General features: G+C 36.8%; 1 protein-coding gene across 1 annotated transcript in view; it reads left to right on the top strand.

Annotated features, from left to right (window-relative positions):
* The window catches only part of HCFC2 (host cell factor C2), a 42,174-nt gene extending 16,214 nt beyond the window's left edge, over positions 1-25,960 (top strand). Inside the window, exons 6-15 of the mRNA XM_061125483.1 lie at positions 1,844-1,950; positions 2,060-2,248; positions 8,399-8,566; positions 9,114-9,166; positions 15,000-15,177; positions 17,918-18,121; positions 18,654-18,727; positions 20,606-20,743; positions 22,258-22,443; positions 25,458-25,960. Of these exons, the coding sequence (XP_060981466.1) occupies positions 1,844-1,950; positions 2,060-2,248; positions 8,399-8,566; positions 9,114-9,166; positions 15,000-15,177; positions 17,918-18,121; positions 18,654-18,727; positions 20,606-20,743; positions 22,258-22,443; positions 25,458-25,772 (1,612 nt within the window). The 3' untranslated portion in view covers positions 25,773-25,960. The remainder of the gene's footprint in view (positions 1-1,843; positions 1,951-2,059; positions 2,249-8,398; positions 8,567-9,113; positions 9,167-14,999; positions 15,178-17,917; positions 18,122-18,653; positions 18,728-20,605; positions 20,744-22,257; positions 22,444-25,457) is intronic.
* Positions 25,961-26,435: the final 475 nt, after the last annotated feature.

The raw sequence follows: 26,435 nt of genomic DNA, 5'->3' as shown, positions 1-26,435 counted from the left end.
TATTATATAAGGGTAAGGTAGAGTGATGTCAAACTTATCTGTCCTCCATCAATAGATTTGACATACGTTGTTTCTTCTTACACATTTTTGATAGTGCTTGATTCGTACTCAGGTGTATATTTAGCTGCTGTGTTCAATGATTATACTTTGGATGGCATTATGGATAGAAGGTGGACTTTGTAACCAGATTACCTGAATTTAGGTCTCAGCTTGGATACTTGTACTGTCTGTTCAGGGGCGAGGAAACTTAATCTCTCTGTACTTCAGATTACTCGAGTATCAGTAATCAGTCAGTTCAGTTCAGTCACTCAGTTGTGTCCGACTCTTTGTGACCCCATGGACTGCAGCATGCCACGCCTCCCTGTCCATCACCAGCTCCCAGAGTTTACTCAAACTCATGTCCATTGAGTCAGTGATGCCATCCAACCATCTCATCCTCTATTGTCCCCTTCTCCTCCCACCTTCAATCTTTCCCAGCATCAGGGTCTTTTCAAATGAGTCAGCTCTTCGCATCAGGTGGCCAAAGTATTGGAGGTTAAGCTTCAGCATCAGTCCTTCCAATGAATATTCAGGACTGATTTCCTTTAGATGGATTGGTTGGATCTCCTTGCAGTCCGAGGGATTCTCAAGAGTCTTCTCCAACACCATAGTTCTTCAGCACTCAGCTTTCTTTATAGTCCAACTCTCACATCCATACATGACTACTGGGAAAACCATAGCCTTGACTAGACAGACCTTTGTTGGCAAAGTAATGTCTCTGCTTTTCAATATGCTGTCTAGGTTGGTCATAACTTTTCTTCCAAGGAGTAAGCATCTTTTAATTTCATGGCTGCAGTCATCATCTGCAGTGATTTTGGAGCCCCCCAAAATAAAATCAGCCACTGTTTCCACTGTTTCCCCATTTATTTTCCATGAAGTGATGAGACTGGATGCCATGATCTTTGTTTTCTGCATGTTGAACTTTAAACCAACTCGAGTATAAAATGGGTATAACAATAAAACCTCCTTCATAAGGCTCCCATGAGAACTGAATGAATCAGTACATACAAAATGCTTCCAGCAGTGCCTGGTACATAAAGAGCACTCCTTCAAGGTTAACTGTCATCAACAAGTTCCCTTTTTTATGCATCACTGAGCCAGGGTTAGGAATATTGTTTTAAGTAGAATTTAAGTAAGTACTTATCTCTGTAGAGACTTGATCTTAAAAGGTAATCTTTTAGGAGACAACAGTTGTAATTTAGAACCTCATTAGTTCTCAAAAAGTAACCATAAGCAAAATCTAGTAAGATATTCATTTTTTTAAACAGCAGAACTCTTTTATAAAGTGTGGTTTTCTACTGGAACTGTAATATAGAAAACATTTTAAAAAATAGAGCTTCTCTGGTTGGCGTGAGGCTATGCCTCACGGCCTGAGCTCTGCCTGATGAGTCTTATCTCTTCAGTAACCACTGGGCATGTCTCAAGAACCTTTAGGGCTCTGAGGAACATAGTTTAATGTTTTTTATTTGATGATATAAGTGACCAAAGTTATATGAAACTGAATTCTCTTTGGTTACTATACACATCAATTCTGAATTTGACTTTGAATGTCATGCTTCTGACTGAGGTACCCCTTAGTGTATTGCATACAATATTGATTTTCAAATGTGTTATAATTGAAATGTTTCCTACTTTAAATAACTGACCAGAGAGAAATAATTTTGATTCTGTATGGCTTCATAAAATTATAAACTCTAGAATGAAGACCACTTTATTCATTATCATATTTGCATTTCCTTGACAGTGATAAGTGATTTTAAGAGGAAAACCAACTGCTTTATGTTTTTCTTTTGTTGTTGTTCAGGATGTACATATTTGGTGGATGGGTTCCACATAAGGGGGAGAATATTGAGACTTCACCTCATGATTGTGAATGGAGGTGTACCAGTTCATTTTCTTACCTGAATCTTGGTGAGTCTTTTAAGAATTATTTACTAAAATAAAATTTATTAATAAAATAATTTTTATTATTTTATCATTTAAGAGAAGTTTAATCAGTCATGGATATTTCTATGTTTAGATACAGCAGAATGGACCACTCTAGTATCAGATTCTCAGGAAGATAAAAAAAATTCAAGACCAAGACCAAGAGCTGGACACTGTGCTGTTGCAATTGGCACTCGATTATATTTTTGGAGTGGAAGAGATGGCTACAAAAAAGCACTGAATAGTCAAGTTTGCTGCAAGGATCTTTGGTATCTTGATACTGGTAGGTAAGAGTATTTAACAAACAAAGTTTTTCTTTAGATAAATAATCAAGTAATGTCTGTCTTTTGAGCTTGCTGTCATGTCACTGTCTTTTTCATAATGAAAAATGAATGGAAGAAATGATATGTGTAGATATTTTCCATCCTAGAGGAGTTTCTTAATTTCCCTCTCCTTGAGTTTAGAATGGATTTAGTGACTCTCTTCCGAAGGATAGAGTATGCAAAGGGAAAACTAGTGGCTTCGCAGTGTAGAAACCTGGCAAGCGTCACCTTAACTAGTCAAGGTCAGTATCACTAGTGATAAGTTGCGTTGGCATCAGATAGTCCCTGCCTCCCATATCATGTGATAAGAAGATACTTCCCCTCTGTGGGACTTTCCCCCAAAATGCATAATACCATTCTAAATATGAGAACATATCAGACAAATCCAAACTGAGGGACATTGTAGACATTTTACAGGATATGTGAACCGTATTCTTCAAAAGTTTAAAGTGATGAAAAACAAGGAAAGATTAAGAAATAAATAGTCACAGGTTGGAGGAGACTAAGGAGATATGATGACTAAATGTAAGGTGATATCCTGGAACAAAAACCAGGTAAAATCTGAATAGTCTGTAGTTTGGTTAATAAATAGTGTTGTTGTTTAGTTGCTCACTTGTGTTCAGCTCTTTCCGTCCATGGGATTTCCCAGGCAAGAATACTGGAGTGGGATGCCATTTCCTTCTCCAGGGATCTTCCTGACCCAGGGATTGAACCCGTGTCTTATGCATTAGCAAGTGGATTCTTTACCACTGAACCACCAGGGAAGCCTTGATAAATACTATTATTCCAGAGTTAATAGTTTTAACAAGTGTGTTAGTATTTGGAAATACTGAGTAAAAGGTATATGGGAACTCTGCAATTTCTTCTATAAATTCAAAATTATTCCAAAATAAAAAGTTTTTTTAAGAAGTATTATAATAAAAAACAATTTTTAGTATAGAACTCACATCCATTTTTCAATAAATATTTATTGAATTATTGGTTGACAGCTGTGAGTAGGAACTGTTCTAAATGCTGAGAATACTTCAGTGAATAAGACTGATAACGTCTGTCTTGTCAAAGAACTTATATTCTATAAGAGAGTGTGAGGACAGAAGTTTGATGGCCAGTAATCAGAGAAATAAAATAAATTTAGCTTTGGGTAAGTATCTGAAGACTGTAAAATAGAACAATAAGATTTGGGAGGTACTAGGAATGGGGTGAAGTGGGGTGGCTACTTGAGAATGGGTAGTCAGGAAAGGGTGAACTGGCATTTGAGATGTAATCCAAATGAAGAGGGCATGACAACCGATTCCAGTATTCTTGCCTGGAGAATTCCATGGACAGAGCCGCCTGGCAGGCTATAGTCCATAGTCAGACACGGCTGAAGCGGCTCAGCACAGCACAGCACCGAATGATGAAAAAGCCAGGGGCTGGGGCAGGGAGGGGACGCTGCAGGAAGAATGAAGAGCAAGTATGAGGGCCCTGAGATGGGAACACTTGGCGTGTTTGGCAACAGATCTGAGCTGAGCAAAAGAGTGTAGGCATGGCAATTAGAGCAGTGACCACAGGACAGATCATGTAGGACCTGGAACATCATGGTAAAGATTGCATTGTTTTTAAAATACAGTGGTAGAGTGATTTATTAGTTTGGAGGAGAGATGTGTCATGATCTGATGTGTATTTTGGAATTGTCAATGAACTTGTGTGGAAAATAAATTGTAGGGGGCAAAAGTAGACACAGAGAGACAAAAAGAGGCTTTTGCAGTTGTCAAAGAAATCTTCAACTCTAGAGGTGGAGAAAGTGGGTAAGTTTGGAATGTATTTTGCAGTTCTTGTTAACAGAACTGACTGATGAATTGGGTGTGGCAGTTGACAGAGAAAAGAAGGATGAAGTTTTTACCTTGAATAATATGGTGTTATTTCCATTTACTGAGATGGGAAAGATTGTGGAGAAAACAGGCTTGTGGAGAAAAAGAAAAGTTCCATTTAAACTTTGCTAAGTTTGAAATAAGGAGATCAGTTAAGCAGTTGAGGGAATAAAGAAATCTGGAAGGCAGTAGAGAAATCAGATTTGGAGACATAATATATGTTGTTTTATTTGAAAAACAGTTATAAAACATACGTATGATTCTAGTTTTTCTTTTAAGTGTATAAACAGGAAAATCTGGAAGGATATACTGTATACCAAAGTAATAATAGCTAAGAGGTGAGATTATATATTTTTTAAAAAGGTTTTCTCTCTTATCTGTATTTTCTACAGTAGCATGTGTTGCTTTTATAATGTAGAAAGTTTAATTTTAAAATTAAGATTAAAATATTTTTCAAGATACTTGAAAAAGTAATAAATGGAACAATTAAGTTAGAGACTAAATGCTTTCTATGCAAAAAGTAGAAAAATGAGCATATTAGGCTAGGAGGTAGGGAAAAAATACAGAAAACTGAACTTAGTGATTCATCTTTGAAGTTGGGAATTATGAGCTGAAGTCTAAGGATGAGATTCTAATCAGTCTCTGAGATTAGAAGAAAAATGTGCACATATAAATTTTTTCCAGTGGCAACTATGTTACTTTAACAAGATTCTCTAAGAGATCTGAGACTTTTAAAAGATTAAAAATCACTGTCTCAAATGTCCAGTTTTTCATAAACCTTTCCATAAAAGGCTATAGACAGGAATATCTTATCTAAAAGTAATCATGGCAATTATCATGAAGATAAAATTTAGATTTTGCTTTTTCTCTTGCTAACTTGGCATCAGTTTCGGTTGGGAAGGATATAAAGGTTCTTCATCTTGCCTTTTTTTAAAACTTTTAGTTAAGTTTTGTGCACTTGAGAACATATAAAGATTAGTATACTTCCATAAGTCTTTTTAAAAAATGAAAAACAGCAGTCTTTTGCTCCCACTTTCCTGCCATCTTCCCTGTTTCACAAGCATGTGCTTTCAGCTCTGTTAGACAGTTCCTATGGTATTTACCTTCATATCTCCATATAACATGAATATATTACTCTTTTTTCAGTTTAGTCATAATATGCTCATTTTTCAGATTGTGGAGGTCATGGAAGTCAAGGATTTCTCACTTCTTCCCACCACTCCTTACCTCTCTCCTATGCACCTTCTCTAACCCCTCCTCTCTCAGTCTGACTGATTATGATTACACCATCATTTTGTTAGACGAGAGTTCAGTGTTTTACATTCAGTTCAGTTCAGTCTCTCAGTCGTGTCTGACTCTTTGCAACCCCATGAACCGCAGCACACCAGGCCTCCCTGTCCATCACCAACTCCCGGAGTCCACCCAAACCTATGTCCATCGAGTCGGTGATGCCATCCAACCATCTCATCCTCTGTCGTCCCCTTCTCCTCCTGCCCTCAATCTTTCCCAGCATCAGGGTCTTTTCAAATGAGTCAGCTCTTTGCATTAGGTGGCCAAAGTATTGGAGTTTCAGCTTCAACATCGGTCCTTCCAATGAACACCCAGGACTGATTTCCTTTAGGATTGACTGGTTGGATCTCCTTGCAGTCCAAGGGACTCTCAAGAGTCTTATCCAACACCACAGTTCAAAAGCATCAATTCTCTGCACTCAGCTTTCTTTATAGTCCAACTCTCACATCCATATATGACCACTGGGAAAACTGTAGCCTTGACTAGACCGACCTTTAACCATATAAACATATTCACAGGTGAGCTATGTAGAATATCTAGAGGTGATTATCTCTCTTGTACAACTTCTTTATTTGCTATAGATTAGTAATGGTCACCTTGTTTTAGATTGGTGTATATTTACCACTAATTCTGTCTATGCTCTCTTGTTTAAATCTTCTCTCGTTATGGTTAGATGCATCAGATATTCTATTGGATTTCCTCACCTTGAAGAAATTTCTCCTCCTCCAATCTGGGATGTAAAGGGTATATTGGAACTCTGCCTTCTACAAATTGAGCACACCTATCCTCTTAGAGTCTCCCTTTGTCTTCTTCCTGAGGATGTCTTTGGCCTCTCACCTGTGCTGGATTCCCTGCTTCCTGGATCTCTTATTTTCCCCTTTCTTAGTTTACTTCCTCATTTTTTGTAGAACACATCCCAGGAAAAGGGTGCATAGGTGATATATTTATTTTGAGATTTTGCATTGCTTGAAAATACATTCAGTATTCCTTCCCACCAAATTGGCAGTTTGAGTGGAAATCGATTTGTATATTGGAAGTCATTATCCTTCAGAATTTTGGAAGCTGGAGAAAATATTTTTTGAAAGGTGTTGTATTCAAACTTCTGGTGTTTTTGTTTAGAAATCTAAACCACTTCTGATTTTTGGTCCTTTTAAATGTGAACTTCCCCCTCATGATTAATAGCTTTTAGGATTTTTTCCTTATTTCTGCTGTTCTTGAATTTTATGTTGTGTGTTGTGTGTCTTTTTTTAATTCCTTGTGTTGAGTACTCAGTGAGCCCATTCAGTCTGGAAGCTCATGTTCTTCAGTTGTAGGGATTTTCTTGATTTATTTCACTGATTTACACCCTGCTGTTTTCTCTATTTTTCTTCATGTAACTTCTCTTATGTGGGTGGTGTATCTTCTGGACTTGTCTTTGTATTTGTCTGCTTTTTCTCAGGTATGGGTTGCCTTTCTTTGAGAAACATAAATAAACTGAGTTGTGAATAGGATCATGGAGGAATTTACATAGGAACTTGGCTTAATTATCCTCTAAAATAGGGTCATAAGACTTTTTGTGTTAAAGACCCAGAGGGTAGATATTTCAAGTTTTGTGGGCCATATGATCTCTGTTACAACTACTCGACTCTACTGGTGTAGCATAAAAGGAGTCATGTTGTTGTTTAGTTGTTTAATCCTGTCTGACTCTTGCAACCTGATGGACTGTAGCCCTCCAGTCTCCTCTGTCCATGGGATTTCCCAGGCAAGAATACTGGAGTGGACTGTCATTTCCTTCTTCAGGGGATCTTCCCTACCCTTTCCCTTCCCTTCCCTTCAAATCCACAGGGAAGCCCAAAAACTGGACTCATAGACAATACATAAACAAATGAACATAGGTGAATTTCAGTAAAACTTTATTTTCAAAAGTAGGCACAAACTGGATCTGGCCCATGATTCATAGTTTGCTTTTGCTGACCCCTATTCTAAAAGATACAAAGAGATAGATATTAGACTTGTTGTATAAAGATTAAATTATAACTTACAGATTTCAGCTCATTGAACTGAAACTGTTAGGCGCTCAGTCGTGTCCAACTCTTTGTGACCGCATGAACTGTAGCCCACCAGGCTTCTCTGGCCATGGAATTCTCCAGGCAAGAATACTGGAATGGGTTGCCATTTCTTTCTCCAGGGGATCTTCCCAACCCAGGGATCAAACCTGGGTCTTCCGCTGCAGGAAGAATCTGCAGGCAGATTCTTTGCCGTCTGAGCCACCAGGGAATTTCAGCTCACCTGAAGAATAGATTTTCCTTATGTAACTGTCTAGAGATAGAATATACTGCCCTGGGATTTGTGCGTTCCCTAATTTGGTAGGTAAGCAAAAAGAAAACTGGGATATTGTAGAAATAATCTTAGGTACTTTTTTCCAGTTCTAAGAGTCTATGATTGTTACTTGTTTTAGAAATGTTGGTAATATTTTATGCCAAATAATTACCTGTTTTGAGTAGTACAAGTTTTGATAAGAAGGTATTAACTTCAAAGAAGTTATGTTTTTCCAAAATATCAGCTCTAAATCATATTTGCTAACATTAACAGTATTTCTCACATGTATTCTCTTGGCTTAAAATTGGCTCATAAAATTAAAAGCTCCTGAAGAATGTAAAATAGTGTAGCTATAACTGTCAAGTACTTGGTTTTCCCCCCTCTTCTAGAATTAAAATTTTTTTTTAATTTGGTGACTCAGTTTAGACCTGGATTATATTGTTTGTAGTTTTATTTGCATAAGTAATTAGATAAATACATAGAATCAGAACTCTGAATTATTTTCATTTGACCTGCTATAGCTTTGCTTATCTGAGTAAATTGTTTCCCTCTTAGTAAACAGATGAAATGTTCTTTGCTAATGTTTTCAGAATTCCAGGTCTGCACAAACTATATACAGAAACTGTTGATACATTTGAAACTTAAATACTTAATACCCATTTTGTTCTTTAGAGAAACCACCGGCACCATCACAAGTACAGCTGATCAAAGCCACCACCAACTCTTTCCACGTCAAATGGGATGAAGTGCCGACAGTTGAGGGCTACCTTTTGCAGCTGAACACGGACTTGCCGTATCAAGCCACATCATCAGATTCCTCAGCATCGCCAAACATGCAAGGTAGCATAGTTTTCACACTCGGAGGATGTATGCGCATATGCTTCACAAAAAAAGGATGCTATAGAAAAGCCTGTGATTAGGCCTGGTTTAAGAAATGTTATGCTATGATGTTTCCTGCCTGGTAAATCAAATATGTTACGTTTCAACTCTGAAACTTGACTGTAATACCATCGTGGTATCATGAGTTATACCATCGTACAACACATAGATATGTAGGGTAGAATGTTTTTTTTGTAGTTCATTTTGATGTGCTTTCTTAATTTGACATGATACTTGACTTGTTTAGTTAGTTTTTGTAAATATTTCAGCTTTCAAAAGTATTTTTAACTAACAGGCAGTTGGAAAGTAAAAGCAAATTTAATTTTACATATTCTTCCAAAAAGGATTTAAATCAACTATTAAGCAGACTATTAAGAAAACAGATAAACTTTGATAAAGATACTACTTTTTAAACCTTTAATATGTAACTTTTAAAAATATTTGACTGTAATATATTTTCTTGAAGTTTATTTATAGCATATCAGTCTGAACTTTCCTATTCCTACAGGAGTCAGGATGGACCCTCACAGACAAGGCAGTAATAGCATCATTCCTAACAGTGTAAGTTGAAAAAATGTAAAATGGTAAATGAATGTTTATGGGTATAGTGCCAGTTTTTATTAATATTTTATATTACCTTAGGATAGGGAGTTTCAACCATGGCTGTACATCACATTCACTTCTGAGATTAAAAACAAACAGACACAGGTTCCCATGCCTTTCCCCAGATCCAGTGATGCAGAATCTTTAAGATGATGACCAGGTAACTGTTTTTAAGGAAAGTTCTGCATATCATTGTGACAGTAGCCTGAATTAAGAACCCTTGGCTAGGAGATTGAAGTCTCATTGCACATAGTATCAGAGGCTAATATACACACAAGCATACACACCATATATATATTTAAAAATAAATTTAGGTGGGACTACAAGGTTTATAATGAAGAGTAACAGTTCCCTACTCTGTTCCTATTTGCTCTTGATCCTGCCTCTCTAGAAACTACTACTTTCTAATATTTTATCTTTCTTCTGTGTCTACCTTTGTGCCTATAAATAAAATCCTTGTGCTGCCACTTCTTGACTTTCTAGTTTTAGATCAATTGTCTTCAATAATGGAAGATGATGAAGCTTTTTTTGTCTCTTAAAATATTGCTGTTTCCTCCCCTTTCTCTTCCCATGCACTTATAATATTTTTAGTTGAATCATTATGTGATATTTACATTGTGATGATGACATACTCAGAGCTGAGCCCTGTAAAGTGCTATGAACATTGTTCCTTTTTCATGTAATTTTTTGTTTTTCTTGGCATTGTTAACTGCCTTACTTTTTCATTCGCTTGGTTTTCTTCTTGCCTATCATTAATTCATACTCTGATTTTCTAATAAAATAATAAAACTCTCAACATACTCAAACATGTAGTTTCTCTCTTCTTCCTTCACCACCCCTGCCCCAGTAACCATCCCTCCTGAAACCTCTGTCCTGGTGCTCTCGTTTGTACTAGTTCTTCTCTAAGCCTGCTCCTCAGCTGTACTCTTAAAACTTCCATTTGTTTCTTTTTTAAAGAATAAATTTTATTTTTTTGGCTGTGCTGGGTCTTCTTTGCTGCACATAGCCTTTCTCTAGTTGTGGCTAGTAAGGGCTGCTCTCTAGTTGTGGTGCATGGACTGTTTTTCCCCTCCCCTTTTTTCTTATTTTATTTTTTAGTTGGAGGAAAGTTTCTTTACAATGTTGTGTTGGTTTCTGCTGTACAACAGTGTGAATTAGTCATACAGAATTTGCCTGCCAATGCAGGGGACGTGGGTTCAATCCCTGGTCTGGGAAGATTCCACGTGCTGCAGGGCAGTTAAGCCTGTGCACCATAGCTACCAAAGCCTGTGCTCCCTAGAGCCAGTGCTTCTCAGCAAGAGAAGCCACCGCGGTAGCTGTGGCACATGGGCTTAGTTACTCCACAGCATGTGGAATCTGCCCAGACCAGAGATCCAATCCGTGTCCCCTGCAGACAGCTTCTTAACCACTGGGCTACCAGGGAAGTCCCCATTTGTTTTTTATTGTAAGCTTCTTTTATCTCTTTTCTGTGTTAGAGCCTATGTTTCTTGATCTCATGTCATTCTCTTTTTTTGATATTCTCCAATAATTTCCTGAGAAAGGGAGTATGAAAGGTAAACTTTTTAAGATGTTCCATATCTGAAAATGCCTCTCCTCTGTTACATTAGGTTGGTAGTTTGGCTGGGTTATAGAATTTTATATTGGAAGTGTTTTGCTGAGAAACCGAAAGGCATTTTCCTACTGTCTTGTAGCATTCAGTGATGCTGTTAAGTCAGATGCCACTTGGATTCCTGATCATTTACATGAGACCTAATTGTTTCGTTTTAATCCCCAGTTCTCAGAAATTTCAAAAAGGATGTACCTTAAAGTGTATGTCCTTGCTTCATTCACTGTGCTGTCCATTCAGTGGACTCTGTCATTCTGGGAACTAATGGCTTTCATTACTGATTATTTCTTATATTCCACATTCTTTTCTTTGTTACTCCCGTTATTGAATGATGGTCCTCCTGAACTAATCCTCTGATTTAACTTTTCATTTTCTATCTTTTCTTCTGTCTGGTCTGCTTTCTGAAAAGTTTCTTCATTTGAATAAATCTTTTATTCCATTTTTAAATATATTCAGCCACACAGTTACTCTCTAAAAACCTGATCCTATTCTTTCTTTTCTTTATGGCATTTTATTTTTGCTTCAAAAATATAATATCTTTCTTATCTCTTCAAGAATTTTGCTTTTTTTAAAAAAAAAAAAAGTGGAGTTATATTCTGCTCTCAGCATTCTTTTTTTCAAGCTCCTTTGAAAAAAAATTGGTCTTAGACTTCCATATTAGAGCCTGTCAACAAATGTCTGGTGATGCTTGGTATCCTTTCATGTTTAAAGTGAGGCATTAAAAAGGAGCTTGGAAGCTGTCTTAGTCCATTTGGCCTGCTCTAGCAAAATACCATAGCCTAGATGGCTTATAAACAAGAGAAATTTATTTCCTGCATTTCTGGAGTCTGGAAGTCCAAGATCAGGGCGCCTGTATGGTCGAGTTTTGGTGAGGAACCTCTGCAGGGTTGCAGACTGCTAACTTCTCATTGTATCCTCCTCACATGATGGGAGGAACAACTGATCTTTCTTGGCCACTTTTATAAGGGCACTAGTCACAGCTCAAAGGTGCTGCTTTCTTATACCATTACCTTGGGGCTTAGATTTCAACATGTAATTGCGGAGGACACAAATATTCAGACCATAGTGGCTCTATGCATATAGACGTGTTTTATTAGTAGACCTTAATGAGGGTTTCTGGGTGAGAATCCACAAATACTAGTATCTTTTCTCTTGGACCAATGGGTTTCCCCTGGTTTCCTTCTCCAACCTCTTGCTTACGGGTTTTAAGCCTGGAGCTTAATGCAGGGTAAGCGGTATCTCTCTGTTCAGTGTACAGACTTTCACTAAATCCCCATTTTCAGTAGGTTGCCTGTTCTCCATCCTCTCCAGAGAGGTACTGTACCACAGTCCAGAGCCTCCCATTTCAATCTTTGTACCTACCTGCCTTCTTCAGTTAGAATCGAGGTGTGGCATTTGTTTGCCTTTGTATACTGGAAGAGCAGAGCTGGGGATACAACCACTTTTTTTTTTTAGTTTTAAATTTATTTATTTTTTAACTGAAGGATAATTGCTTTATAGATTTGTGTTGGTTTCTCCCAAAGATCAACATGAATCAGCCATAGGTATACATATGTCACCTCCCTCTTGAATCTCTCTCCCACCTCCCTCCCCATACAACCACTTTTGATATAGTCTTCCATATGATGGTCCTCTGGTGTTTATTTGCACTCTGTACTTCAGCCTCCAAAGAACCTGATGCCTCTAATTTCCAAGCCTTTCTGGGCTCTTTAGCAAAAATGGTTCAGCTGTCCATGACTTTCCACCTACAGGCTCTTAGCTTCAGCCTTTTCTGCTTTATAAAGGCATGCCTCATTTTTTGCACTTCACTGTACTATGCTCTCAGATAGTATGACATGGGGAGTTCATAGAGAAATAAACTTGAGGTAAAATTCTCGCTTTGCTGCTTGCTGGCTACTTGACCATGGGTATGTTATCTAAGATCTCTGAGTCTTGTTATTTTCCATCTATAAGCTAGGGTGATATTATCCAATTTATAGAATTCTTGTGAAAATTAAGTGAGATTCAGACTTTATAAATATGTATCATGGGGCCTATCAGGTAGTATAATGGTCCCTAATGATTGTGGATATCATCATCATCATTTATTAACAATAGCATAATCACCATCAATTAGAATGGAGGTAGTGTGTGTCTTGGGCTTCCCTGGTAGCTCAGCTGGTAAAGAATCTGCCTGCAAAGCAGGAGACCCTGGCTCGATTTGTGGGTCGGAAGATCCCCTGGAGAAAGGAATGTCTACTCACTCCAATATTCTTGCCTGGATAATCCCCATGGACAGAGGGGCCTGGCGGGCTACGGTCCATGCGGTTGCAAAGAGTCAGACATGGCTGAGTGACTGAGCACCGCACAGAAGGCATATTATGAACAAGTATCCTTTGAGCCATGAGAAATTGTAATTGACAATATAGTTCTAATTGACATTAAAGATAGAGACAGTAAAGTAACAAAAAACAGGTAACTAAAAAGAGGCAGGCGATATTGGGGTATTTGAATGAAGCCAGATCACTTTTATGGTTCAGTAGACCTGTAGTTATTGCTATAGAAACTCCAATACTTTGGCCACCTGATGCAAAGAGCTGACTCATTTGAAAAGACCCTGATGTTGGGAAAGATTGAGGGCAGGAGGAGAAGGGGATGACAGAGGATGAGATGGTTGGATGGCATCACCGACTCGATGGACATGGGTTTGGGTGGGCTCTGGGAGTTAGTGATAGACAGGGAGGCCTGGCGTGCTGCGGTTCATGGGGTCGCAAAGAATCGAACACGACTGAGCGACTGAATTGAACTGAACTGAACTGAACTGATATCACCAGTGTAAATTGGTGATTTGAATTATCGAAAGGTTTAAATGTGTTTATTATAGTATTTTTAAGAAAATAAACAGGTGATTAGGAAGATTGCTATCTAAAATGTTTAATGGTGAAGAATATTGATATGTGAGTGTATTAAATCTTGATGCCTATATGGAAAACTCAGTCATACAAAATAATTTGTATGCTTGAAGGTTTCATGTAACAGATTTTTCTTTTAGGAGTCATAAGATCGTTAGTAAGAGCTTCCCAGGTTGTGAAGAATCTGCTTGCCAGTGCAGGAGACGTAAGATCCCTAGGTGGGGAAGATCCCCTGGAGAAGGGCATGGCAACCCACTCCAGTATTCTTGCCTGGAGAATCCCATGGACAGGGGAGCCTGGCAGGCTACAGTCCATGGGGTTGCAAAGAGTTGGCAACGACTGGAGTGACTTAGCACACACATAACATCTTTAGTATACATGTCTAATCTTGTTTAAAAAATTTGAAAAAAAGAAGAAAATTTGACCAGAATGTTAAACTCAGTACCTTGGGTGTTGTCACCTATTCAGTTCAGTTCAGTCACTCAGTCATGTCCGACTCTTTGAGACCCCACAGACTGCAGCACTCCAGGCCTCCCTGTCCATCACCAACTCCCGAAGCTTATTCAAACTCATGTCCATCAAGTTGGTAATGCCATCCAACCATCTCATCCTCTGTCGTTCCCTTCTCCTCCTACTTTCAATCTTTCCCAGCATCAGCGTTTTTTTCAGGGAGTCAGTGCTTTGCATCCAGTGGCCAAAGTATTGGAGTTTCAGCTTCAACATCAGTCCTTCCAAAGAATATTCAGCACTGATTTCTTTTAGGATGGACTGGTTTGATCTCCTTGCAGTCCAAGGGACTCTCAAGAGTCTTCTCCAACACCACAGTTCAAAAGCATCAGTTCTTTGGCACTCAGCCTTCTTTATGGTCCAACTCTCACATCCATACATGACTACTGGAAAAATCATAGCTTTGACTAGAGGGACCTTTGTCGGCAAAGTAGTGTCTCTACTTTTTAATGTGCTGTCTAGGTTGGTTCAGCTTGTCCATATTTACTTGAATACTAGCTACCACTTGTAAAATATAAATTTTATTCCCTCAACATTTACTGTTCCTTTTCCCTTCAGAACTAATCTTTTGAGAATGGATATTAAGTGGAAAGAAATTGTTTTCTTAAGCTATTATAAAATTTAAAGAATAATACTATACAAAATAAGACTATAATGTAAGCTGTTTTATATTTTGTAGAATTTATTTTCAAAAGCCTTTAAGTTGTAAATTATTTTGCTCGTTTTTACATATATGTCTATTTAATTGAACATTACTCGCAGCAATAAATTATTTTCTTTCTTGTAGATCAGTGAAATAGTGAACAGTGTAAAATCTGAACATACAGCCATGAAAGGAACTTCAGTGAAAAACAAACCAGATCTCAAAGCATCAACTGATTCTAATGCCTCTTCACATTCATCTTTGGCAGCTAATGCTTCTAATCATAATAGTTGTGTGGTGGATATGCTAAGGAAAAATGAAGGTATAAAGATGGCATTTTAAAATAAAGCTAAAGCTTTTTATAATGATAGAGAATTTTAGAGTCTTTGAAAAAGTAAATGTTACATAGTTTGGATCCATTTTCAAAATATGATATATACTTACCGTATTGACCCTAATTAAAATGATGTCAAGATACCAAGCAAGAACTCACCTAAATAGTGATGATTAGTTACTAACTACAGAATTTAAATGAGGCAAGCTCTTATATGCCATGTGAGGTTGCCCAGTGTGTTCAATGTCACTGTTCCATTATTCTGTTGTCCTATAACTATCTGTAATTATTTATTTTGGGTCAGGATTTTGTCTGTCTTATTCATATATATTTCCCCAGCACCCAGATCCATGCTTGGCAAATCGTAGTCACTTAATAAATAAATAAATATTTGTTTAGCAAATAACTGTATTATCCTCAGAAGGATAGTTCATTTATGAGAACTCTTGATTAGCCTGTTGAATGCATGAAACAGCTTATAATTTGATGGCTCTTATATTTAAAAGATTTTAATTTGAATATTCTGATATCATTTGTGATATATTAAATGTTACCTGTGATTTCAGTATCTAAAATTACTTTATAAATCTTATTCTGATATATCCCTGGCATAGTAATGTGTGGCTTCATTTTTAATTTGAAAAAATTGTGACAGTTAATAAAAAGCTAATCCCTCTTCAGTAAATAACAAGACATATTCTTTTTATTTCCATTTTTCTTTAAGAACCCATGGTAGATAAAAATATTCAAGAAAAATAGTTTCCTATAGTTTTTCTGATTTCATTACTTGTGGAAGAGGAGAGACTTTGTTTTGTTGATTTGCTGATGTAAGGGAATCATTTGGTCAGAATTATAAAAGCTTGGTACTAGATATCAGTTTAAATTTTTATAGTTATTTTCTATGGCCATCATGTAAAGAAGTTTACACTCTTGAAAACAAATATGACCTTTGAGATTTTAGGGTCCTAATGTACTCTAAATCCTACTTACAAGGCAGTTTGGATAAAATTAATATTAGGCAAATGGGGAAACGAGTGATTATACAATGACAGTATCTGGCACATCGTAGATATTCAAATATGTAAATGAATGGCTAGCTAGTCTCAGGTTAACAAGAGGAGATTGGACTTTTCCTCTGTAGGTTGGAGTAGCTGGTATTTTTCAAAAGTGAAAGAGTGGCATGATTAGTTTTTGTTTTTTATTTTGGAAAGGACATTCTAGCCTCACCATCAGGAAGAGCTATTATAGGAGATGTTTGGGAGACTTGTTAGAAGGTTCTTTTAGGACTTAAAGAGATGCATAGAGACTAAAGCAGTGGGTGAGATGGAGAGGAGAGAATACATTAGTTCAGAGACTTTTAGAAAGTGGCACCTATTAGACTAGGAAACTGGTTGTATATGAGAAATGAAAACAAGTCGAACATGACTCCCAGTTTTCTGGGTTGAACATTCAGTGGATGATGATACTCTTCATTAGGATAAGAAATACAGAAGCAAGAACAGATTTGGGAATAAGGTAGGTTCAACCTTGAACTTGCTGTTTTTGAGGCACTTGAGGAACATGTTGGTAAAGATTTCTAATGGGCAGTTGGATAGTTAGGTCTGGAGTCTAGAAGGCAGTTCTTGGCTGGAAATATAAATTTCAAAGTTAACAATATCTAGCGTCCACAAGAACAAGGACCTTCTCTGACTTGTTCACTGATGGATTCTCAGGACCTGACACTGTGCCTTGGACATACATAGTTGAGAGACGTATGATTTGTAAATGGTAGCTAAAGCACCAGGGAAATGTGCAAAGGGAGACAAGATAGGGCTTGGAAAATACCTGCATTTAAAGAGTCATTTGGACAAGAAAAGTCAGCTAAAGAGATTGAAAAGGCTTTCCAAGAAGGTTAGGCAAAGAATCAAAAAAATTGGTATCATATTTTTTTACCTCTGTAGTGGGTATTACCATTTATAACTATACATTTATGATGCATACATGCGTGAATACAAGTCTTAGACAGAAACAACTTCAAAAAAAGTATGTCAGCATTGTTTATATTTCAGAAAGGTCAAGTAAATGAAAATTGATCAGTATCCCTTAGAGCTAAGTATCCCTGGACATTTGTCAGAGCCATTTCCTTAGAGTGGTGTGCTCAATCAGATTGGGGTGGTCAAGAAAGTAGACTGCTCTGAAGGAAAGTAGCGAGGGAAGATAGTGACTGGAGAAGACTTGATAATATGTATAGACTGAGGGCCAAAACTTCTGCAGAAGAATTTGAAAACAACCCTGAAGAGAAAGGAATGATTGATAAGAGAGGATCCCAAAATACAGGGGAAGGAATGGGACCAAGAGCACAAGAGAATAGATTAAACTTACCGTAGGAGAGAGGTCATCTTCTGGAATGGAAGAGAAGACAGAGGGACTGGGCAGAGTCATAAACACATTTCTAGTTTAGGACAGCCATTTGATCTATGGTTGAGTAGAGTTTAAGAACAGTGGTTCAGGGTTTAGAATGGACGAAGGAGCTGAGAAGTTGAACATCCATGGATATGATGCATTTTATTTTTCTAAATCTTGATATTTTATGCCTAATGGTTAAGTCATATGGCTGACATTTGTGGTGTTCACGTTTAATGATTTTAAAATTGAAAATGCCTCGAATTGGGTGACAAGAACTCTAAGATACAGCAATTACTTGCAGATATTCCTTTGTTAATAGTTAATCTTTTCCCTTTAATTTTAGGTCCTCACACTTCAGCAGATATAGGTGTTCTAAGTAGTTGCCTGGACTTAAGAACAGTAATCCCTGAAACTTCTGTATCCAGTACTGTTTCCAGCGCACAAACTATGGTAACCCAGCAGACCATTAAAACTGAATCATCCAGTACAAATGGGGCAGTTGTTAAAGATGAAACTTCACTAACAACATTCAGTACCAAAGCTGAAGGTTTGAAATGTGTTTCACATACTGTATTTTGAGCCATTTTTGTATAGAAATTCAGCAAACGTATTTGTTTTAGATGGGAATTGCATTTCATCTTGGATTGAATTGAATATAAAAAGATAAAGGCATTTCATTTAAAATCATTATATAATATATTCTCTGCTGCACTGTAATACAGTCAGACTTTATCTTTCCTACCATGAGTTTATTCAGCAAAATTTTTTTTCCTTAGAAACAATTAGTTCTATGCTATGGAGTAAGAGTTCTTATAGCTTGATCAATTTCTGATTTTGTAAATTCTTATTTTATGATTTTGCAACAGGAATTGTATTTCATTCTCTGAAGTTCCAGCTAGTCATCAAATCCTTGAAAACTGAGCTTTGTGAATTAGTTCAAGTTAGAGGGTCCGTATTTCTAATTGTTGTGATTTTTTTTCTCTCTCTGGCTGTTTTTGCATATTTATAAGTTATATTTTAATGTATCTGTTTGCTCAGTGACTATATAAGTCTTATCTGATGAATTGTTTGATTTTTAGTTGATGAAACGTGTGCACTGCCTGCAACTAAGATAAGCCGTGTGGAGGCACATGCTGCCATGGTGCCGTTTTCTGTAAGTATGTGCCCTGCAGATGAGATTGCTTACTGATGGCTGAATACGCTTTAAATGCTGAGCAACTTCAACCTAAGTTCAGGAAAAGGCTCTTGGGCATCCTCTTAGTAATTACTTGACACAGATTGAAAAATGGAGGGTTAAAGAGAAAACTGTTCACAGTATAATCTTAAGTGGAAAAAGTTGGATAAAAAAATAATATATATAGTGCATTCCCAATTTTATTAAAAACACACAGTACATACATTCACACTCTCACATGAGTCCACACAAATCTACACTACAGTGCTAGATGATTTTCTTCAGGTTGTGGGGCCAAAGATAATTTTTACTTCTTTATGTTTTCAGTATTTTTCTATAATGTTAACTTTCATAATTGGAAATGTGTGTATATACAGAGATATATGTATATATGTAAATTACTTAACAATTTAAAGAATAAAAGGACATGTTATAGAACATAAAACTTAAAATGGTTTTATTGCTGGCTGCTTAATAGGAGAGCAACAGAATATTTCAATTTTGAGTCAGACATACCTGTAGGATATCCTAACAATCTCTAACATTGGACTTTTTGGTGGAAGGCCAGAATTAGTCTGCCTGGTACCAAACTTAAATGCCAGGAATATGCCTCACAGATATAAGATTGTCTCAAGTGGATGAACAGGAAGATAATACATATATGTGGTTTTGTATATTTTTAAATTATCCGTCATTTCAACTTTATTGCTATGAGCAAGAGTTTTTATTTAACCTAACATTTACCATTTAGAACCTTCAAGAATAGTCTGTAGTTTTAGTTTTCTTTCAGTCATGATTCTGTGGATTTTGATCATGTCTTTACCTTCATCAGCTTTCACCTTTCCAGAATGTTAAGCGCTAGTGTTCTAATAACTCTTCTCAAAGAAGAATTATTAAAATGATTTTTTTCTCTTAAATTTGTTTTACAGTGCATCAGTTGGAATGGTATCTATAGTTGCAGTTGGAGCCAGTTGTTTTATAAAAGTTGTTGAAGATCGTTTTAACAAGTTTAAAGCTATTTCTCTTTTAAAAACCTTAAAGACTCTCTGGTTAGCTCACTTTGTCATGTATGATAGCCTCAATAACAAGTACTGTGAATTATAAGCATGTACCTCTGCTATTATATATTTAAGACAGAAATAAGTAACTGAAGTACATATTTGTTTAGAGCTTCTGGAAACAGTGTCTCATTTATAAAGAAGATGGCTTAAAAAGGATAAGTATAATTCACTTATCACTAAAAGTAGTTTAAGGTACAGGAAGTTTATTTGTTAAAGCAAGATAAAAATGTCAACTGTTTAATCTGCTCCTCTTTAGTGTATGCTGAATTATATTCAAATTGCACTTTAGTTTGAACATTTTTTCTCCTTTTAGGTTTGGAGAATCACAGGTATTTCAAGTGCAAAGATCACTGAATTTCTGCTAGTTGTTTTTGAATCTAGAAATAAGCCAGCTTGCCATGAATTTTTCCTTATTTGCTCCTTTTGGAGTGAGTTGTAATGTCACACTAAAGGGATTATTACATTTTCTGAGAGAGTCTCTGAAATGACAATATTCTATAAAATAGCTGGCATTTTAATGTATCACTGATTGGAAAGCATGCTAACTCCAGCTAGGTTGATAGCACAGAGCTACTGACTTGGAGAATGCCTGTCACTCCCTGTGTTTGAATTGGCATCCCTGTCTCACTGTCAGTTGACCTCATCTGTTAAGAGTTTATTTACTTATGATCTATTAATGTTGTGGTGTTTACCCATATACCTACTTGTAGATCACTGCATGGAGTTATTAAAAAATCTTGGCATTTCTTGTATGTTCAGTAAGAGTCTTAATAAATTTTTCTTTCTCTGAAATTAGAAAGAGACTCCTTCAAATCCAGTGGCCATGGTGAAAGCAGGAGAACGACAGTGGTGTGATGTAGGAATTTTTAAAAATAATACAGCTTTGGTGAGCCAGTTTTATTTGCTGCCAAAAGGGAAGCAAAGCATTTCAAAGGTAGCTATTGATGTGTTTTCTACACTGTTAGTTATAAGCCTTAAACATGGAACTTTAAGTAATCCTGATTCAGGACATTTGAATGAGTGAAATTGGGATCTGTTTACTACCTATAATTGAGAGTTTATATATATATATATATAGTTACCGTATTCTTTTTTAAGGCTCTGTTTATAGAATATATCACAAGCAGGTTATTTTAAAAAGTCTTATACACTCATTGGGTTGGATTTTGAGTCATAAATGATACAGTCTGGCCAGTACAGATAAAGATTTCTTGAAGTATCTCTAATGTTGTAACCTGGAGTGTTTAGAACGGAACTTTTTTTTTTTACTTAGAACTTTTGTTAGTCCCAATTTCATAATTTAAGAAATGTAAAGCCCTTAACACTATTGAATACAGTTAGGACATTATATATATAGATGAGACATTAACCTTCTAAGAATTATGAAATAGATAACAGCTCCAAAGCATACTGAACTAACTTTTTTCTGGAATGGGAATTGCAGAGGGGGAATTGCCAACAAAATGGATATTCAGGTTTGAATCTCCCAAAGATCTTACAAATATCTCGAGAATATAACATTTATCTTTATATTTTAGTTTCTCTGTTTTCTGGTGTCCCACATTTACATATTGAATCTTCCAATTCTTAACAAAAATAGACATCCTGGTTAATATTGTGTTCGTATTATGTCTAACAAAATTTCTGGCTGTAGTTTGATTTCATATATATATGGAAATACCTGGATCTAAGGGCCTGGTAGCTATCTGTCTTTCCCAAAAGAAGGAAACATAAAATTTAGAGCTAGTAAACTTGAGTTTGACTCATCAGTTTCAGCACTTGACAGTGTGACCTTGGACAAATCACTTGTTTAACCTCACTGAGACTCAGTTTCCTCATCTGTGAAATGGAGTAACTCCCTTAAAAATGGGATGAAACTTTGGCACAGTGATGTAGTGATGTAAAAACTAAAAGTTGTAGGTGTTATGAGCTTCCCACCTGGAGTAGGCAATCTGGTTATTTAATTTAATATTTATTCAGTATCTGCTGAATATTAATTTTTAAAATGCTCTGTGCTACATGCTAGTTGTTTCTTTTCTATCAAGCTTGCTTGCCTATGTCCAAAAGGTGTCGTTCCTGGCTAGACTGACAGTAAATCTTCTGAGATTTCTACTCCAAGTTAAATTTACATGGAGATAGTTGTTAGTTTGTTAATAGTGGTTAGTTTTTTTCTCTTTTCTCTGTATTCTTGATGTGCAGAATACCTTTATATTTCTTTTTATAACCAGTGACTCTCAACTGGAAAGGCACTTTTCCTCTGGATGAGAATCACCGATTTGTGGGCTTATTTTCTTTTGTTTTGAGGGGGTTCATTCCATGTATGAAAGAAGAAAATAAATAATGTGCACTACAACCCTAAAACTTAATTCATTCTTTAAAAGTTTTGTTATTCAATGAAAAATAATTAATTGCATCTTTTCTTTGACTTTTGCATATATTACATTTTAGATAGGAAATGCAGACGTACCTGACTACAGTTTACTTAAGAAACAAGATCTTGTTCCAGGCACAGGATACAGATTCAGGGTTGCTGCCATCAATGGTTGTGGAATAGGCCCTTTCAGCAAAATCAGTGAATTTAAAACTTGTATTCCCGGTTTTCCTGGAGCTCCTTCTGCAGTCAGAATTTCAAAGGTGAGACATCAGGTCAAGACTTAATGATTTAAATTAGTGAAACTTTGTACATGAAGTAAAACTATCAGTTTAGAAATTCCTTTTAGTGTCTGATGAAATGAGAGATATCTAAAAGGGGTGGATTAAAATTTTTTTTAATATTTTTTGCTAATCACTCATGATATATATTTATTTAAAATAATTTATTTGGCTGTGCTGAGTCTTTTTTTTTTTAATTATTTATTTATTTTTGGCTGTGCTGGGTCTTTGTCGCTGCATGGGCTTTTCTCTAGTTACGGTGAGTGGGGGCTACTCTCCCATTACCGTGAGCAGGCTTCTCATCGTGATCGCTTCTCTTATTGTGGAGCATGGGCTCTAGGGCCCAGGGTCTTCAGTAGTTGTGGCACATGGGCTCAGTAGTTGCGGCTCGTGGGCTCTAGAGTGCTGGCTCAGTAGTTATGTTGCTGAGTCTTAGTTGCAACATGTGGGATCTAGTTCCCTGACCAGGGATCAACCTGGGCCCCCTGCTTTGGGAGTACAGAGTCTTAGCCACTGGGCTACCAGAGAAGTCCTCATTCATGATATTTTTAAAAATGTATTTATTTTTAATTGGAGGATAATTGCTTTACATTGTTGTGTTGGTATCTGCTATACATCATTAAGAATCAGCCATAGGTATACACATGTCCCCTCCCTCCTGAACCTCTCTCCACTGCCCACCCTATCCCAGCCCTTTGGATTATCACAGAGCTCCATGCTGATTTCCCTGTAACTTCCCATTAGCTATTGGATTTACACATGGTAATGTATATATTTCAGTGCTGCTTTCTCAATTAGTCCCACACTCTCCTTCCCCTGCTCTGTCCGTAAGTCTGTTTTCTATGTCTGAGTCTCTCCTCCTGCCCTACAAATAGGTTCATCAATACCATTTTTCTATATTCCATGAGTTCAGTTCAGTCACTCAGTCGTGTCTGACTCTTTGTGACCCCATAGATTGTAGCACACCAGACCTCCCTGTTCATCACCAACTCCTGGAGTTTACTCAAACTCATGTCCATTGAGTCGGTGATGCCATCCAACCATCTCACCCTCTATTGTCCCCTTCTCCTCCCACCTTCAATCTTTCCCAGCATCAGGATCTTTTCCAATGAGTCAGTTCTTCGCATCAGGTGGCCAAAGTATTGGAGTTTCAGCTTCAGCATCAGTCCTTCCAATGAATGTTCAGGACTGACTTCTTTTAGATATGTGTTAATATATGATATTTGTTTCTCTGTTTCTGACTTACTTCACTCTGTTTAACAGGCTCTAGGTTTATCTACCTCACTAGAACTGACTCAGATTCATTCCTTTTTATGGCTTAATAATATTCCATTGTACACATATACCATAACTTCTTTTATCCATTCATCTGTCGATGAACAACATCTAGGTTGCTTCCATGTCCTGGCTATTGTCAGTAGTGCTGCGGTGAACATTAGGGTATATGTGTCTTTTTCAATTATGATTTTCTCAGGGTATATGCCCAGTAGTGGAATTTAAAAAATGCTCAACATTGCTTATTATTAGAAAAATGCAAATCAAAACCACAATGATGTATCACCTCACACTGGTCAGAATGGTCATCATCAAAAAATCTACAAATAATAAATGCTGGAGAGGATGTGCAGAAAAGGGAACCCTCTTGCACTCGTGGTTGGAATGTAAATTTATACAGCCTCTTGGAGAACAACATGGAGATTTCTTAAAAAGCTAGGAATAAAACTACTGTATGATCCAGCAATTCCACTACTGGGCATGGTATCTTTAAGGACCCAAATTTCTTTTTTTTTTTTAATTTTTAAAAAAAATTTATTTATTTATTTATTTTTTATTAGTTGGAGGCTAATTACTTCACAACATTTCAGTGGGTTTTGTCATACATTGATATGAATCAGCCATAGAGTTGCACGTATTCCCCATCCCGATCCCCCCTCCCACCTCCCTCTCCACCCGATTCCTCTGGGTCTTCCCCGTGCACCAGGCCCGAGCACTTGTCTCATGCATCCCTCCCGGGCTGGTGATCTGTTTCACCATAGATAATATACATGCTGTTCTTTCGAAACATCCCACCCTCACCTTCTCCCACAGAGTTCAAAAGTCTGTTCTGTACTTCTGTGTCTCTTTTTCTGTTTTGCATATAGGGTTATCGTTACCATCTTTCTAAATTCCATATATATGTGTTAGTATGCTGTAATGTTCTTTATCTTTCTGGCTTACTTCACTCTGTATAATGGGCTCCAGTTTCATCCATCTCATTAGAACTGATTCAAATGAATTCTTTTTAACGGCTGAGTAATATTCCATGGTGTATATGTACCACAGCTTTAAGGACCCAAATTTCAAGCAGAATTACAGCATCCAAATTTTGGAAAGTCAGGGAGATCTGTGTATGCTTCTTACATTAATTTTGTTCTTGTTATAGAAATGAAAAGTATTATGCTAGAGAATTTTAATGTGTGTGTTCAGTCGCTCATTCATGTCTGACTCTTTGCCACCCCGTGGCCTGTAGCCTGCTAGGCTCCCCTGTCCATGCCTGAACTTTCCCAGGCATGAATACTGGAGTGAGTTGCCATTTCCTATCCTTCCTAGTTGAGAAGGGGATCTTCCTACCTCAAGGATCGATCTTGTGTCTCTTGCGTCTCTGCTATTGGCAGGCAGATTTTCATCATTGTGCCACCTGGCATTTAATTGGATTATATTTTATCCTAAGATCATACCTCTGTTTAGAGAAGAAAAGCTCTGCTTTCAGATAAGAAAGATCTCTTTCTTTGGGTGTACAGGCAGACAGTTAAGCCTAGTTAAGTTTTTTAAAAGGGCATAAATTAAATGTTACAGATCCAGGTAAGATAAAGTTTTAAAAATCAACAACAAAAGTTGTAACATTTGATACAGTTACTTTGGTGAAAAGCATCTTGTGTTCTAAAGATAACATAATAAGTGCTATTAGAGAAAACTTCAGAACCTTTATCTGTTTTTGTTTTTCTGCTCTCTTCAAGAATGTCGAGGGCATCCATCTTTCCTGGGAACCTCCAACTTCACCTTCTGGAAATATTTTGGAATATTCAGCCTACTTGGCTATCCGCACAGCACAAATACAAGATAATCCAAGTCAACTTGTGTTTATGAGGATTTATTGTGGTCTTAAGACATCATGTATAGTAACTGCTGGGCAGCTTGCAAATGCACATATTGATTATACATCCAGGCCTGCCATTGTGTTCAGGATATCAGCAAAGAATGAAAAGGGATATGGACCAGCTACACAAGTTCGATGGCTTCAAGGTAACAATAAAAAAGCACCTTTAAATTGATTTTCTTTTTTTTTTTTTTTACTGAAGCTATTGTGATAATTATTTATTAGTAACTGGTTTTGGAGATTTGTCATTTAAAAGAGTATTCTCTGACTGTATTTCTAGCAGTTATGAATTTGAGTTTGTAAGTTGTTCTTAAAATGTATTTGCTCAATTCTAGATCCAAATAAAAGTAGAAAAGAAGCAAAGCCTCTCTGAAAATCAGTATATGAATTCTTCCCTACAGTTATAGCTCTATTATAAAGAAAAATAGTAAAATTAAGATAAAAGCTAGAAAGCTTTATTACCCCAATATCTTTTATAAAGGCCATGTAACTCAGTCATCCTAGAGTTACTGAGATGATTCTAGTAACTGGCTGTTGTACACTGTGCTGTCTTATATGGTAAATGTTCCCTACCCTGAAAAGATCCAGCTTGGAGTATTCCCTCTCACTTTATTCTATATCAAGCAGTGGTCCTCTAGAAACTATCTTCTACTGGATAATATTTGTAATACTGATTTTAGTAGCCATTTGATTCATTTCTTTGTTTATCTACAGTTAGCACAGAGCTTAAGAAATTAAAAAAAGAAGCAAGTTCAGAAACTCTGCTTTGGAATTTTTATCATTTTCCAAGAATCATGGCAACATACAAAAAGATTAATGGGTTTTCTTGATTCAAACC

The sequence above is a fragment of the Dama dama genome, chromosome 22 (assembly GCF_033118175.1).
Source record: "Dama dama isolate Ldn47 chromosome 22, ASM3311817v1, whole genome shotgun sequence".
NCBI lineage: Eukaryota > Metazoa > Chordata > Mammalia > Artiodactyla > Cervidae > Dama > Dama dama.
Note: the sequence above shows the minus strand (reverse complement) of the source record. Positions and strands in the feature narration are given on the sequence as shown.